This window comes from Benincasa hispida, chromosome 11, assembly GCF_027475165.1.
Source record: "Benincasa hispida cultivar pf3 chromosome 11, pf3_genome.v1.1, whole genome shotgun sequence".
Lineage (NCBI taxonomy): Eukaryota > Viridiplantae > Streptophyta > Magnoliopsida > Cucurbitales > Cucurbitaceae > Benincasa > Benincasa hispida.
This window is the reverse complement of record NC_143488.1, coordinates 48,295,732-48,308,660: the sequence shown is the minus strand read 5'-3', so window position 1 is coordinate 48,308,660 and position 12,929 is coordinate 48,295,732. Positions and strand designations below refer to the sequence as shown.

The following is a 12,929-nucleotide window of genomic DNA, read 5'->3' as shown; positions in this document are numbered from 1 at the left end:
CGTTTACAAAGGAAAAAATATATACAATATTTTTTTTGCTATATGACAACTTGTGATTTTGATACTTAAATAGATTGTTCAAAGATGAGTGCAAACCGTGATGTACCAAAGTTTTGATCCTAAAATCTTCATGATTATATATCAATAATTTCGACAAGTCACACCTCTATATAAAAAGTTACGAGAGGGTTGATATTATGATACTATTGATATCACGAAACAATGTGAAAAATAGTGTTGATTACACTGAAAGGATGAAGCAAACTCATGATTCACGTTGTTCCGGTAGTGACCACTTGGCAGCCATTTTTCTTTTGTCAAATTCCTAATACTTCATCCTTTAACAAAATCCCAATAATAAATAATCCTCTACTTCTCAATAAAATCATATAAATATAACCGCTCCAGATTCCATTTCCCCCAAATTCACTTCACTCCCCCTTCCTCCTTCAACAATGGCGGACGCCTCTCTTCACTACGCTCTCTACCTCCTCCTCTTCTTCCTCTCCTTTCTCTTCCTCTTCTTCTTCCTTCACAAACCGTCCAAATCCGCCCCCGGAAAAATCACTCTGCCTTCATCTCCGCCGTCGCTCCCGGTGATCGGCCACCTCCACCTCCTCCTCCCTGCGAATCACAAGTCCTTCATCAACATCTCTTCCAAGTACGGTCCACTCCTCCACATCCGCCTCGGCGCTCTGCAGTACGTTCTCGTCTCCTCCGCCTCCCTCGCCGCCGACATCTTCAAAACGCAGGATCTCGCCTTCTCCTCTCGCCCTGATTTCGCGTTCAGCGAAGAGTATCCGTACGGTAAGGTCGGATTCCTTGGCGCTCCTTATGGCGATTATTGGCGGTACATGAAGAAGCTGACGATGATGGAGCTTCTTTCGCCGCCGCAGCTTGCGCGATCGCGATTTGTGAGGGATGAAGAGATCACTCGTATGCTTCGAGACTTGCTCCTCTGTTCCAAGAAGAAGGAGGTACTCTGTACCGACTACTTTTCTGTTTTGTTCATCACTATTTTTTATTTGCAAGCTATGGATTTTTTTAATTAATTAATAATTAAAAATTAATATGCTATGAAGATTTTAAATTAAGTTTAATAAGAATAGAAATTAATTAAAATTATGAAATTAATTACGAGTGGAAATTTAAAATTAATTTTGAGTAAATATTAATTTATATCCTCAAATTTTAGAGTGTATTAATTAAAATTATGTACTAATAATTTAAACCTAATAATTGTATTAATTTAATCTCTCAATTTTTGTAATTATATCGATTTAGAGCATGTTTGGATTGATGAAAGAAAAAAATATTTTTAGTTAAACTCTTTTGATTAAAAGTATATGAAAGTAAAGCACTCTTGGGTTTATTTTAAATATTTTTAAAATATTTATCGAAATAGAAAAAAAATACTTATAGACTTTCATCCGTTTCAGTGATATGAATTTAAAGAAGTTTATCATTGATAGAAGCTTATAGAAATCTCATTGTCTGATTGAAACTGATAGAAGTCTAAAATGATTAAATTTTGCTATTTTATGTAAATAGTTCTTATTTTTTATTTTTGAAAATCTCTTTTTCCAAAATTATTTATTTTCAAAATTAAACCATTAGAAAGTTCAACCAAACACACACACCCTTACCCACTCTTTTCGATTTCATTCAACTAATATTATGTCAAACTTATAATTTGAGTCAAATAAACCCCTAAATTTTCATAAGTTAGAAACAAAATATTTTTCAAAAATTCATTTTTATTTAAACATTTATGATAATATCTAGTTAAAACAAACTTCAAAAGTTATTTTTAGTGGTTGTCAAACATTTCATTTTTCCAAAATGACTCCTTTTCAAAATTAAACACAATCAAAAAGTACCCTAAGATCATTTATTATGATTATCTTTAAAAATCACTCTCAACGTGGTGTAGACTTCTTCGAATGCCGGTTTTACAAAATAGGTCGAATAGTTTTCAAAAGCTTTTATCATTCATTCCTTAAAGTTTAAGAATTTAACCGATACAATTTCAAGTTTGTGTATGATTTGATCCAAACCTAATGTAATGGATGATTTGATCCAAACCTAATGTAATATGGAGAGTTTGAGTTATAAAGTGATACAACACCTTTCTTTAACTACAACAGAGAATAAACATTAACAAGTGCCAAATTCCGGGAACATGAAGAAATTTCTTACATCATGCTTACAACTCAAAATCAACCAATCGAAACTTAATTCATTATGATACTTTATCTAAATTTAATGAAGAGTTGGGAAGGATAATAACGAATGTAGAATTGATGTTTGAAATGGAACAGTCAGTGGACTTGGGGGCCATGTTGATTAAGCTCACAAACAACAGCATATGCAGAATGATGATGAGCACAAGATGTTCTGAACAGAACAACGAAGCAGAAAAGATCAGAATATTAGTAAACGACACCATTGAAATCGCTACAAAGCTCGCCTTCGGTGATCTCTTCAGCCACGGTCCATTGAAGAGGCTTCCATTCTGGCTCTTCGGTAAGAAAACTCTCGACATCAATCTCAAATTCGACGTTCTCCTTGAGAACATTCTCCAACAGCACGAACAACGAGCCAAAATCCACGGCCTCGACAGAGACGATCGCGATCTCATGGATATATTACTCAAAGCGTATTTGGATGAGAAAGCCGAGTTCAAAATGACCAGAAATCACATCAAAGCCTTCTTGCTCGTCAGTTTATTTTCTAAATCGTTCTAATTCTCATCGTTTTCCTCGATTCTAAACCCTAACATTCGGTCTATTCTTCTTAGGATTTGTTCATCGCCGGTACTGGAACGTCGGCCGAGGTTATGCAGTGGACGATGGCGGAACTAATTAACCATCCGGACGTGTTCCAAAAGGTCCGGCGAGAGATCGAATCGGTTATCGGGACGAGACTCGTCGAAGAAACGGATATCACGAATCTTCCGTACATGCAGGCGGTGGTTAAGGAGTGTCTCCGGCTGTATCCGGCGGTGCCGGTGGCGAGACGAGCGTGCCGAGAAACTTGCAAGGTGAATGGATTCGATATTCCAAAGGGCATCATGGTTGCAGTGGACCTGTTTGCGATAATGCACGATCCAAATCTGTGGGAGAATCCAGACGAATTTCGACCCGAGAGATTCTACAATACGAACTCTGGTAAAGATGAAGGCGATCATCAAGGAACGAGGCACATTCAATACGAGATTAAGGGACAGAATTTCAGTTTTGTGCCATTTGGAGGGGGAAGAAGGGGATGCCCTGGTTCGTTGCTGGCGTACAACACGATCAACAGGACGGTGGCGGCGTTGGTTCAGTGCTTTGATTGGAAGGTTGGGAAAGATGGAAATGAAGAGAGAGTGAATATGGAGATTGGAACTGGAATTAGTTTGCCAATGGCTCATCCTTTGATTTGTGTTCCTGTTTCTCATTCCACTCCTTTTGTTGCTTAATTACCCAATTGTGAGAACTGCCATGGGAGGTTTGGCTTCTATTCTACACTTTTTCCTTATGTGTTCTTAAGTTTTTGTATTGTGTACCCACTTGATTGAATAAATGCATATTAATAACTATGATTATAATGGAATATGTGTGGCTCCAAAATTTGGTTGTTGCTCTTATGGAAGAGAAGAGATTATAATTATAAATATTAAAAAAGGAAATTTTGTTTCTTAGTACATCTGGGTAGAGGATTCTATGTTACTAGCACATTGAGCTATGTTCGTTTGGATAGAAAATCTATTTGGTTTATGGTTTTAAAGTTGTCTCGGAATAAAATACCTAAGGATAAAATTTCTGAAAAATAAAAAATTACTGTATGAACAAAAATATGTTTATATTTGATTTATGAAATTATGGATTACAATCTTATACAAATTTGAAAGATTAATGAATTAAACAACAAATATCATTTAATATATCGATGAAAATGAATTAATTAAGAATTAATAATAATTTAATTATAAATATTTAAAAATTGAGTAATTTCTTATTAAAATTAACCAATTAATATATTTAATTGAATGTTAATCATAATCTAGTACTTAATATTTTTAATTAATTAAGTTTAATATTAATAATTTCATTTTTAATTAAAAAAATGAGAAATTTCGGCAAATAAAAAATTTCCACGTTATCAAATGAAAGTCGATGGCCCACTGTGGAAATTGTCAAATTGCTCAGGCCAACCCAATTCAAACCCATGATAAATTTTTAGGTCAAATTAAAGATTGAACTCAAGTCCAATATTTGGGCCCAATAAGAACTAGACCCAAGCTCATATAATGCCCAAGAAAAACCTCTACAAATAGAGGTCTTATCTCTTCGAGGTTTGAACTATTAACAACAAAGTGTTGAAACTCTGAAGACCTGAAAATTGAAGATCTAAAGATTTAAGGCTCTGAAGATCGACTTCTGAAGATTGAAGACTTGGAAGACTAAAACTTCCTTGAATTCCAGAAAATTGAAGTTTTGATCAATCTCAAGTTTACAACTTTTTAGGGTGGGAAGAATTAAATCCCCAAAGCTCTCCAGAAGATCTAAAGACTAAAGCTCAAAAGACTTCCAGAAGATTAGGAGACTCTATGAACTCTTCAAGTCAAGAGCTTTAAAGGTCGATCCAAACCGATCAACAAGTCAAGGGTCGGTCCAAGTCGATCAACAAGCTAGAAACCGATCCAAGTAGATTATCAAGCCCAAATGTCGATCCTCAGAGAAGATCAACAAACTCAAAGGCCAAAAAACCCAAAGGTCGATTATTTAAGAAGATCATCAAGCTTAACATTAGAGTTTACTTTTCGAAAGAAAACATCGAATGATCAAATATTAGAGATTGTACTCAATATACTATATTGAAATTAATACAAATACAAAGTTCAAAATCAAATGAATCAAATTTCTCCAAAAATCTCGTCGAACAAAAAAAATACGTTTTATACAATCTATAACAAGTAAGAAAATAATTAATCATTTTTAATTAATTAAATTTAACAACAATAATTTTATTTTAATTAAATAATATAAGAAAATATATTTTAATAAATAATATAATCTATAAAAAGTGGAAAATAGATTAAAAAATGATACGTTAATAAAGAATTTTATAAACATGATATTTTAATAATTAATGAAATAATAAAAATTAATCACAATAAATAATTAATTAATTGTAAATAATCAATAATCATCCTAGGTTCAAAATGAAAAATCAAATTAAAATTAATTTCAATAAATAATTGTTTGATTATAAAAAGACAACAAGTAATCAATTATAATTATTGAAAAATAAATTTTAGTATTGACTAAATTTAACCAATCTAGTTTACAAATTAAATATATTTAAGATATTGGTAACTAATTAAATAATTATATTTATTTAATAACATTTATTGTAAAAATAAATTAAGTAAATATTTTAATATATTATTATTGATTTATTAAAACAAATATTTATATTAATTTTGGAAAATTAATATTAATTAATTCACCAAATTCAAAATGCAATTATATATAAAATGAATCATAAAAGAAGAAAAGAAAAAAGGAAAACCCACCATTTTTTAAAGAAAAAGAAAACATTGTCTACGTAAAAGAGGATACCTGAGAATAGCTTATTCCAAACAAAGTATTAAAAATAGTAAAACAAATGTAGATTTTGCATGTAAATGCTAATCCTAAAACCTTCCAACCAAATAACTTCTAAAGGATCGTTTGGTTTGAGGGAATAGATGGTGGAAATAGAAATGGATACATAAAATTCTTGTTTCGTTAGAGAAATTGAGGTATTTACATGAGAAAACATTTTTCGCAGCATCAAAAATGTCTCTCTTTGCATGCTTTTTATTCCTACTCTTGCTTCTTTTTTTTTCCTCTATTTTTTATTCCCTTTTCTATTTGTTTTATTTTTCTTTTTTTATTCATTATTTTTCTCTTCTTTTAATATTTATTATCTCAACTTTTTTAATCATTTTTCTGCTTTATGTGATATTTTTACACGTTTTTTTTCTATTTTATCTTTAATATATTTATTTTATTCATTTTTCCCTTCTTCATTCTATTTATTATTCATCTTTTTCTATTTTTATTTTTCTTTTAATTTTATTATTTTACTTCCTTTCATTCTTGTCATTTTATTCTCATGTCTTTCTGTTTTATGAATGAAGATTAAATTAAATTATTTTTTTTAATTATTATAGTGTAAATTAACTATTGAAAGGTAAATTTGATTTAATTTAATACTTTATAATTGCTCATTATTCTAGTAACTTTAATTATAAATTACTCATTTTACAAATATTTGTAATTAATAATTTAATTATTATTATTATTTATTATTAAATAATTGTTTTTCTCAAAATTTTGAATTGCATTTATTGTTTATCAATTAGTCTATAAAATTTTATAGAGTTGTCACAATTAATTTTATAAATTAAATGCAAAGATAATTTGTTTAAATAATTCAGATAGCATTTTCATGCACAACCAAACACAGTCATCCTTGATTTCCATCAATCTTATTGTCAGCTTTATAATTCCCAATCATCCTTAATTCTTGGACATCTAAAAAACCTTAAACCAAATGACTCCTAAGAGTAAGAACTAGTCACTACTAAGAAAATGTTTGGCTAAGGAATAGGAGTTGTAGAAGTGTTAACTTCTTGTTTTTAGACCACCAAGACTAAAAACATCAACTTTAGGCTTTTTAAGTCTAAAATCTTACGATTAAATAACTTTTCAACCCCTTTTTTGAGGAAAAAAAATAATAACAACACTTCAGACTCGACAAACTTCTATGCACCCTAATGAACAATACTCCCTATCTCACCAATTTATAACAATAAACTTTGTGCTCAGTTGTGGCTGGTTTGAGATAGAGTTAATTTGAGGGTTTAATTTTTACCGTTGAAAGTTAGGGTGTAAATTGTAACTACCACCATAGTTTAGAGATGGTTTTTGAAATTTGCTCAAATATAAAGTAATTTATTGATAAAAGTTTATTATTTATTTATTAATTTTTTTTAATTATTCTCTAAAAATATCCATCGACATCAACATTCTATCGATATTATATAAAGAACATAAAATTGAGGGGGACTTGATCCCCAAACCTACACCAAATCTGCCCATGGTTTTATCAATATGAATCTCTTACAAAGCTAAAATAACGATATAATTTTTTATAACTATGTATATTAAAGAAAAAAAATTAATGGGAAATTTCGGCGTATCACAAGTTTCCACATCATCAACAAAAGTCCGAGCCAAATAGAAAAGGTATAAGTTGGATCGGATCGAGTAATTAAACTCCCTCGGGCCCAACCCAATTCAAGCCCATGGTGAAATTTTGGACCAAATTAAAGATTAAGCCCAAACCTAATTTGAGTTCAATAAAGCAATTGGGCCCAAGCCTATGTAAAGCTCATAAAAAACCTCTATAAATAGAGGCCTTATCTCTTCATTTGAGGGAGAGGTTGGAAGAATTGAAGGTCAAATCTCTCTGAAGATCTGAAGTTCTGAAGCTTCGAGAATCTGAAGAACACGACTCCTCAAACGCTCTGAAGATCAGAAGACATACTAAAGTTTTGAAGATCAGAAGATATATTAAAGCTCTGAAGATTTAAGCTCCCAAGATCCAAGACTTAAGCTCTCAAGATCCAAATACTGAAGCTTCTAATTCTTGAAAACCAACACTCTCAAGCTCTCAAGTGTTGAAGACTGAAGCTTCTCAAGTTTCAAAGACTGAAGTTCTTAAATTCTAAAGAACTGAAGATTTGAACTATTTGAAGCTTTGAAGATCATAAGATTTCAACAAACTGACCATATCTTCACAACCTGCAAGCTGAAGATTCAATCTCCTCAAACCCAAGGGCCAAGCCCGAGCTCACTGATGTGAATTCAACCATTGAACCATTGCATGTACCTAAAGGACCAATTACAAGAATCAAGGCAAAGAAGATTCAAGAGACATTTACACTACATCTTCAAACACTAGCAAATTTACAAGAACCGACAAATAATTTTGAGACCAAAGTTTCATATAATGGAGTCAAGAAGAGAATGACACGAAGATGGCAAGGAAAAAGTCCTATAGTTTGAAAGATGATACGTGGTTAAAATAAGTATTCAGATTTTGTGAAGAAAATACTGTCAAGTGTACACTGTATGGGGAAATATAATGTCAAACTTTGTCAAACGTGCACATTTACTTTGCCGCCTTCTAAAGGAATATTTAAGGCAATTTGAAGACTTTCTACATTTTTATTTTTACATTTTGACTTATTATTTAGTATGCAATTAAGTTTCAAGTTTCTAGGTGTTATTTTCTACAATTTGCAGTTAATTGTATTTGAATGACTTTTGAGTTTCTTGGCCTATAAAATGGCTTGTAATGCTCTTCAAAACTCAGATTATCCATAATAAAAAGCTTGTGCTTAATCAATTATTTGGTGTTGTCTTTTTCTTTCAAATCTTGCTTTAGATTTGAGGTTTAAATCAATTCATTGGATTAATCTTGATCAAGCTAATTCTAAAGTGAGTTGTCTTAGGATCTAAGAGTGACCATCATAGATTCTAAGTTCGATCTAAGTTAGCTTTCTTTGTGAGTATTTGCAAGGATCCTAGAAGAACCTCTAGCTTTCATCCAACAAACATCGCAGGCACTTATCATTTGGTATTAGAGAATTTGTTCATCGTTCTTGGCTGACTTTAAAAGGTTTGAAGGAACTCGTATGAGGAGAACCTTGAGCAGAAGCGGATCAACCAAATTCTATTAATTATCGAATACAAATAGATATGCATTCAAAATTAAATAACAATATGCTTTATAAAGAAAATGGGTTTCAAGAAACCTTACTTTTGAAGAACCTTTCTTCGTATATCTCCCTCGTACAGTCACGAAACACTTGAAGACCTTCTTCAAGAATTTCCATAATCAAAACCCGGACACAACCACAATCCTACCTCGGTATTCTCAGAGTGAGAACCCATAAGTGGTGGGCTCTGACTATTTTGGTTTAGAGGGAAAGGTTAATGTATGGAGGAAGAAGATTGAGAGCTTTCTCACAAGACAAACTCATAGAACTTTTCTGTAACAACTTTCTCTCAATCGTTCAACCAAGTAGCAAATCGTAGAGGAAAAAGAAAAACTAATTTTAATTTGTATTCCTCTTGCTATAAAAGATAACCACCTCTACTAAAATGGATGGAGAGAGAAAAGATAGGGAAGGGAGTTGTAACTCCCTTCCTTATTATTCAAATAGTAATATAATATAAATAAATATGATAACTAACTTATCATATTATATTTATATTAAATTATATTTTAAATCAAATATAATATATAACATATAGTTTTAATATTGTATCACATAGAATATAAACTATAGTTTCTTTTCTCTATTATATGGTATTTAATATAAATCATATTTATACTAAATTTAATAATTATGAATCCAATTCATAGAAAATATATTTGAATCTCATTCAAATATTTATTTCTTCCAATTAAACTATAATGTATCAAATACATTATGGCAATTATATCACACATAATTGAAATAATTTAATTATATCATATATAATCAAATCCTCTATTAATTTGAATAATTCAAATTAATCCAAAAACTTATTCTCCATTAAATCTTTTTGAGCGACCAAGGGGACCTCATAGACATGTAGCTTGAAACTCCAACGATACTTAAATAATTAATTAAACTCTTTAATTACATTATTCACCATCTTTTAACTTCCGGACACACCACTAAAGACCGACAGCTACATTCTTCACACTACAGATATATTTATGTGTCCATTGGATATAACCAATCAATAGTGTGATGACCCTTCATAAATTGCTCATAAGTACAACTGGGCCAAAATATCGTTTTTCCCCTGTAGTTACATCTAACTCCTTAAGTACCACGAATTCCTCTAATGAACAATAAGTCATAGTCCACTATGACCAAGTCCCTCTCGGGCCAGGAGAGGGTGTGGCCACTATGTTCATGACCCGGAATCAGTCCTTATGGGAGCAATTTATCTACTTGCCTCTACATCGGGGAAGGAGTGAATTCCATCTTGTATAGCTATGTTTCCAGGTCCCCAGTCAAACGAATCCTTAAAATGGTAAGCTTTTTGAGTTGGCAATTTGGCCACTCTCACTCATACAAATCAAAGGACCGCCTTCATAAGCAAGAGTTCACAACTCACTCAGGATTCAGGTCATGTCACCTATGGTCATCCTAGTGAAATGTAAGTCTCTATTATTAACGGCGAATATAAAGAGACTAATCATTTCGTGGTCCGGTCTTATACAAACTCTTTGTATAGGATACCCTCGCTCGCATGTCTTCACATGAATAATCAGGATCAGATCTTCTATAGCAAGTGGGCTGTATCCGTAGTGTCACCAGGATAAGGTACCCAGCCTTATCCATCTACTATAGACCATTTAGGTTATTATTTAAACAAGATCCACTTGTATGACTCTACATACTTGTTTAAAGTACAGAAATAACCTCAGAACTTAGTTTATTGGATTGAGTATATGCTTATAAAATAACATTTATTTTATTAACAATAATATGTTTATACAAAGTTAACAAACTACGAGATTAAAAGGATATTTAGGACACCATTCTCAACAATCTTCCGTTTGTCCTAAAGCTTAGAGAGACTAATGTACAATATAAATAAAGTACAAAAAATATAATAAACTAGGGCATACACTATATCCTAGTAACATCTCCCACTTGCCCTAGATAATGTGTCGCATATCCCATAGACCCAGACTTTCTAAATGACCCTCGAACACTTTAGCCGTGAGAGCCTTTGTAAACGGATCAGCAACGTTGTGCTCCGAAGCAATCTTCGTGACAATCACATCACCTCGATGCACAATCTCCCGAATGAAATGATATTTTCGTTCTACGTGTTTGCCTCTTCTTTGACTCATAGGTTCCTTAGAATTTACCACAATACCACTGTTATCACAATAAAGTGTGATGGGCAAAGATATATTTGGAACAATTTCCAAATCAGTAAGGAACTTTTTAAGCCAAATAGCCTCTTTAGCAGCTTCACAAGCAACTACGTATTTGACTTCCATAGTGGAGTCTGCGATGCATCCTTGCTTAATGCTTCGCCATACTATAGCTCCTCCATTCATAGTAAACATTGACCCTGATGTGGATTTCCTAGAATCCCCATCAGTCTGAAAGTCAGAGTCTGTATATCCTATAAGGATTTATCTCCATACGCGAGCATATAGTCCCTTGTTCTCCAAAGATACTTAAGGATCATTTTGACCGTCGTCCAATGATCTAATCCTGAATTGGACTAATATCGACTGACAATCCTTACTGCATAGCAAATGTCAGGTCTAGTACATAACATTGCATGCATAAGGCTACCAATGGCCGATACATAGGGAATCCGTCTCATTTCCTCAACCTCTTGAGAGGACTTAGGACACTGTTCCTTAGACAAAACAATTCCATGTCTGAAATGTAATAAACCCTTCTTAGAATTGTGCATCGAATATCTGACAAGCATCTTGTCAATATACGATGCCTAAGATAAGGCCAACCTTTTGTTCTTACGGTCCCTTATAATCTGGATCCCTAGAATAAACTGTGCCTCTCTCAAATCTTTTATTTGGAATTGGGCGGCTAGCCATTTCTTTACATCAGTCAGAAAAACTATATCATTCTCAATAAGTAGGATATCATCCACATACAACACGAGGAAAGATACTAAGTTATTGATGATTTTCTTGTAAACACAAGGCTCATCAACATTCTGATTAAAGCCATAAGATTTGATTGCGGTATAAAATCTTATATTCCAAGATCGAGATGCTTGTTTCGGTCCATTGCTTACAAACCTTTTACTCTTGATCTCGTTCAATTAATCCTTTTGGTTGAATCATGTAGATGGTCTCTTCAAGATTACCATTCAAAAAGGCAATCTTTACATCCATTTGTCATATCTCATAGTCATAATATGTAGCTATAGACAAGAGAATCCTGACAAACTTTAACATGACAACAGGTGAGAAAGTTTCTTCATAGTCCACTCCCTCAACCTGGGTACAACCCTTTGCCACAAGTTTAGCTTTAAAGGTTTGTACCTTTTCATCTACACCTCTTTTCCTCTTGTAGATCCATTTACAACCTATAAGTTTTACTCCATCAGGTTGATCTACAAGCTCCAAGACAAAATTTAAGTATATGGACTCCATTTCTTGATTCATGGCTTTAAATCCATTCATCCTTGTCAACATCTTTCATTGTTTGCTTATAAGATTATGGATCCTCAACACCATTATCAGATATGATGTTTTGGGCTTCTGTTAAACCCATGTAGCATACAGGTGGGTTCATAACCCTCCTACTACGTCGAGACAATCTTAACTCTTGAGATGTATGACTAGATGAATTGACATCAATAACCCTTGTTGATCTATCAGACTATTCAACAACTATTGTTGAAGTCTCAACAATCTCATTAGAAATCTCACTTAAAACAAGTTTACTTTGTGGTTTATGATCCCTCATGTGGTCTTTTTCCAAGAAGGTAGCGTTTGTCGATACAAACATTTTATTCTCACTTGGATCATAGAAGTATCCACCTCTCATTTCCTTAGGATAACCTACAAATAAGCACACTTTTAAACGAGGTTCCAACTTTTTGGGGTTTGTCATTAGCACATGAGCTGGACATCCCCAAATCCTAAAGTGGCATAAACTACCTTTACAACCTATCCATAACTCAAAAGGTGTTTCAGAAACACTCTTTGAGGAAACGTTGTTCAAAATATAAACTACAGTTTCTACTGCATATCCCAAAAACGAGTTAGGAAGATTAACATAACTAATCATAGACCGAACCATGTCCAACAGGGTTCTATTTCTTCTTTCT

General features: G+C 32.6%; 1 protein-coding gene across 1 annotated transcript; it reads left to right on the top strand.

The window, feature by feature from the left end:
• Positions 1 to 359: 359 nt before the first annotated feature.
• On the top strand, positions 360 to 3,597 carry LOC120090158 (cytochrome P450 705A22-like). Its single transcript, XM_039047676.2, has 3 exons — positions 360 to 977; positions 2,322 to 2,720; positions 2,801 to 3,597. The coding sequence occupies exons 1-3, from the start codon at positions 456 to 458 to the stop codon at positions 3,461 to 3,463; spliced, it is 1,584 nt and encodes a 527-aa protein (XP_038903604.1). The 5' UTR covers positions 360 to 455; the 3' UTR covers positions 3,464 to 3,597.
• The last annotated feature ends 9,332 nt before the right edge of the window (positions 3,598 to 12,929 follow it).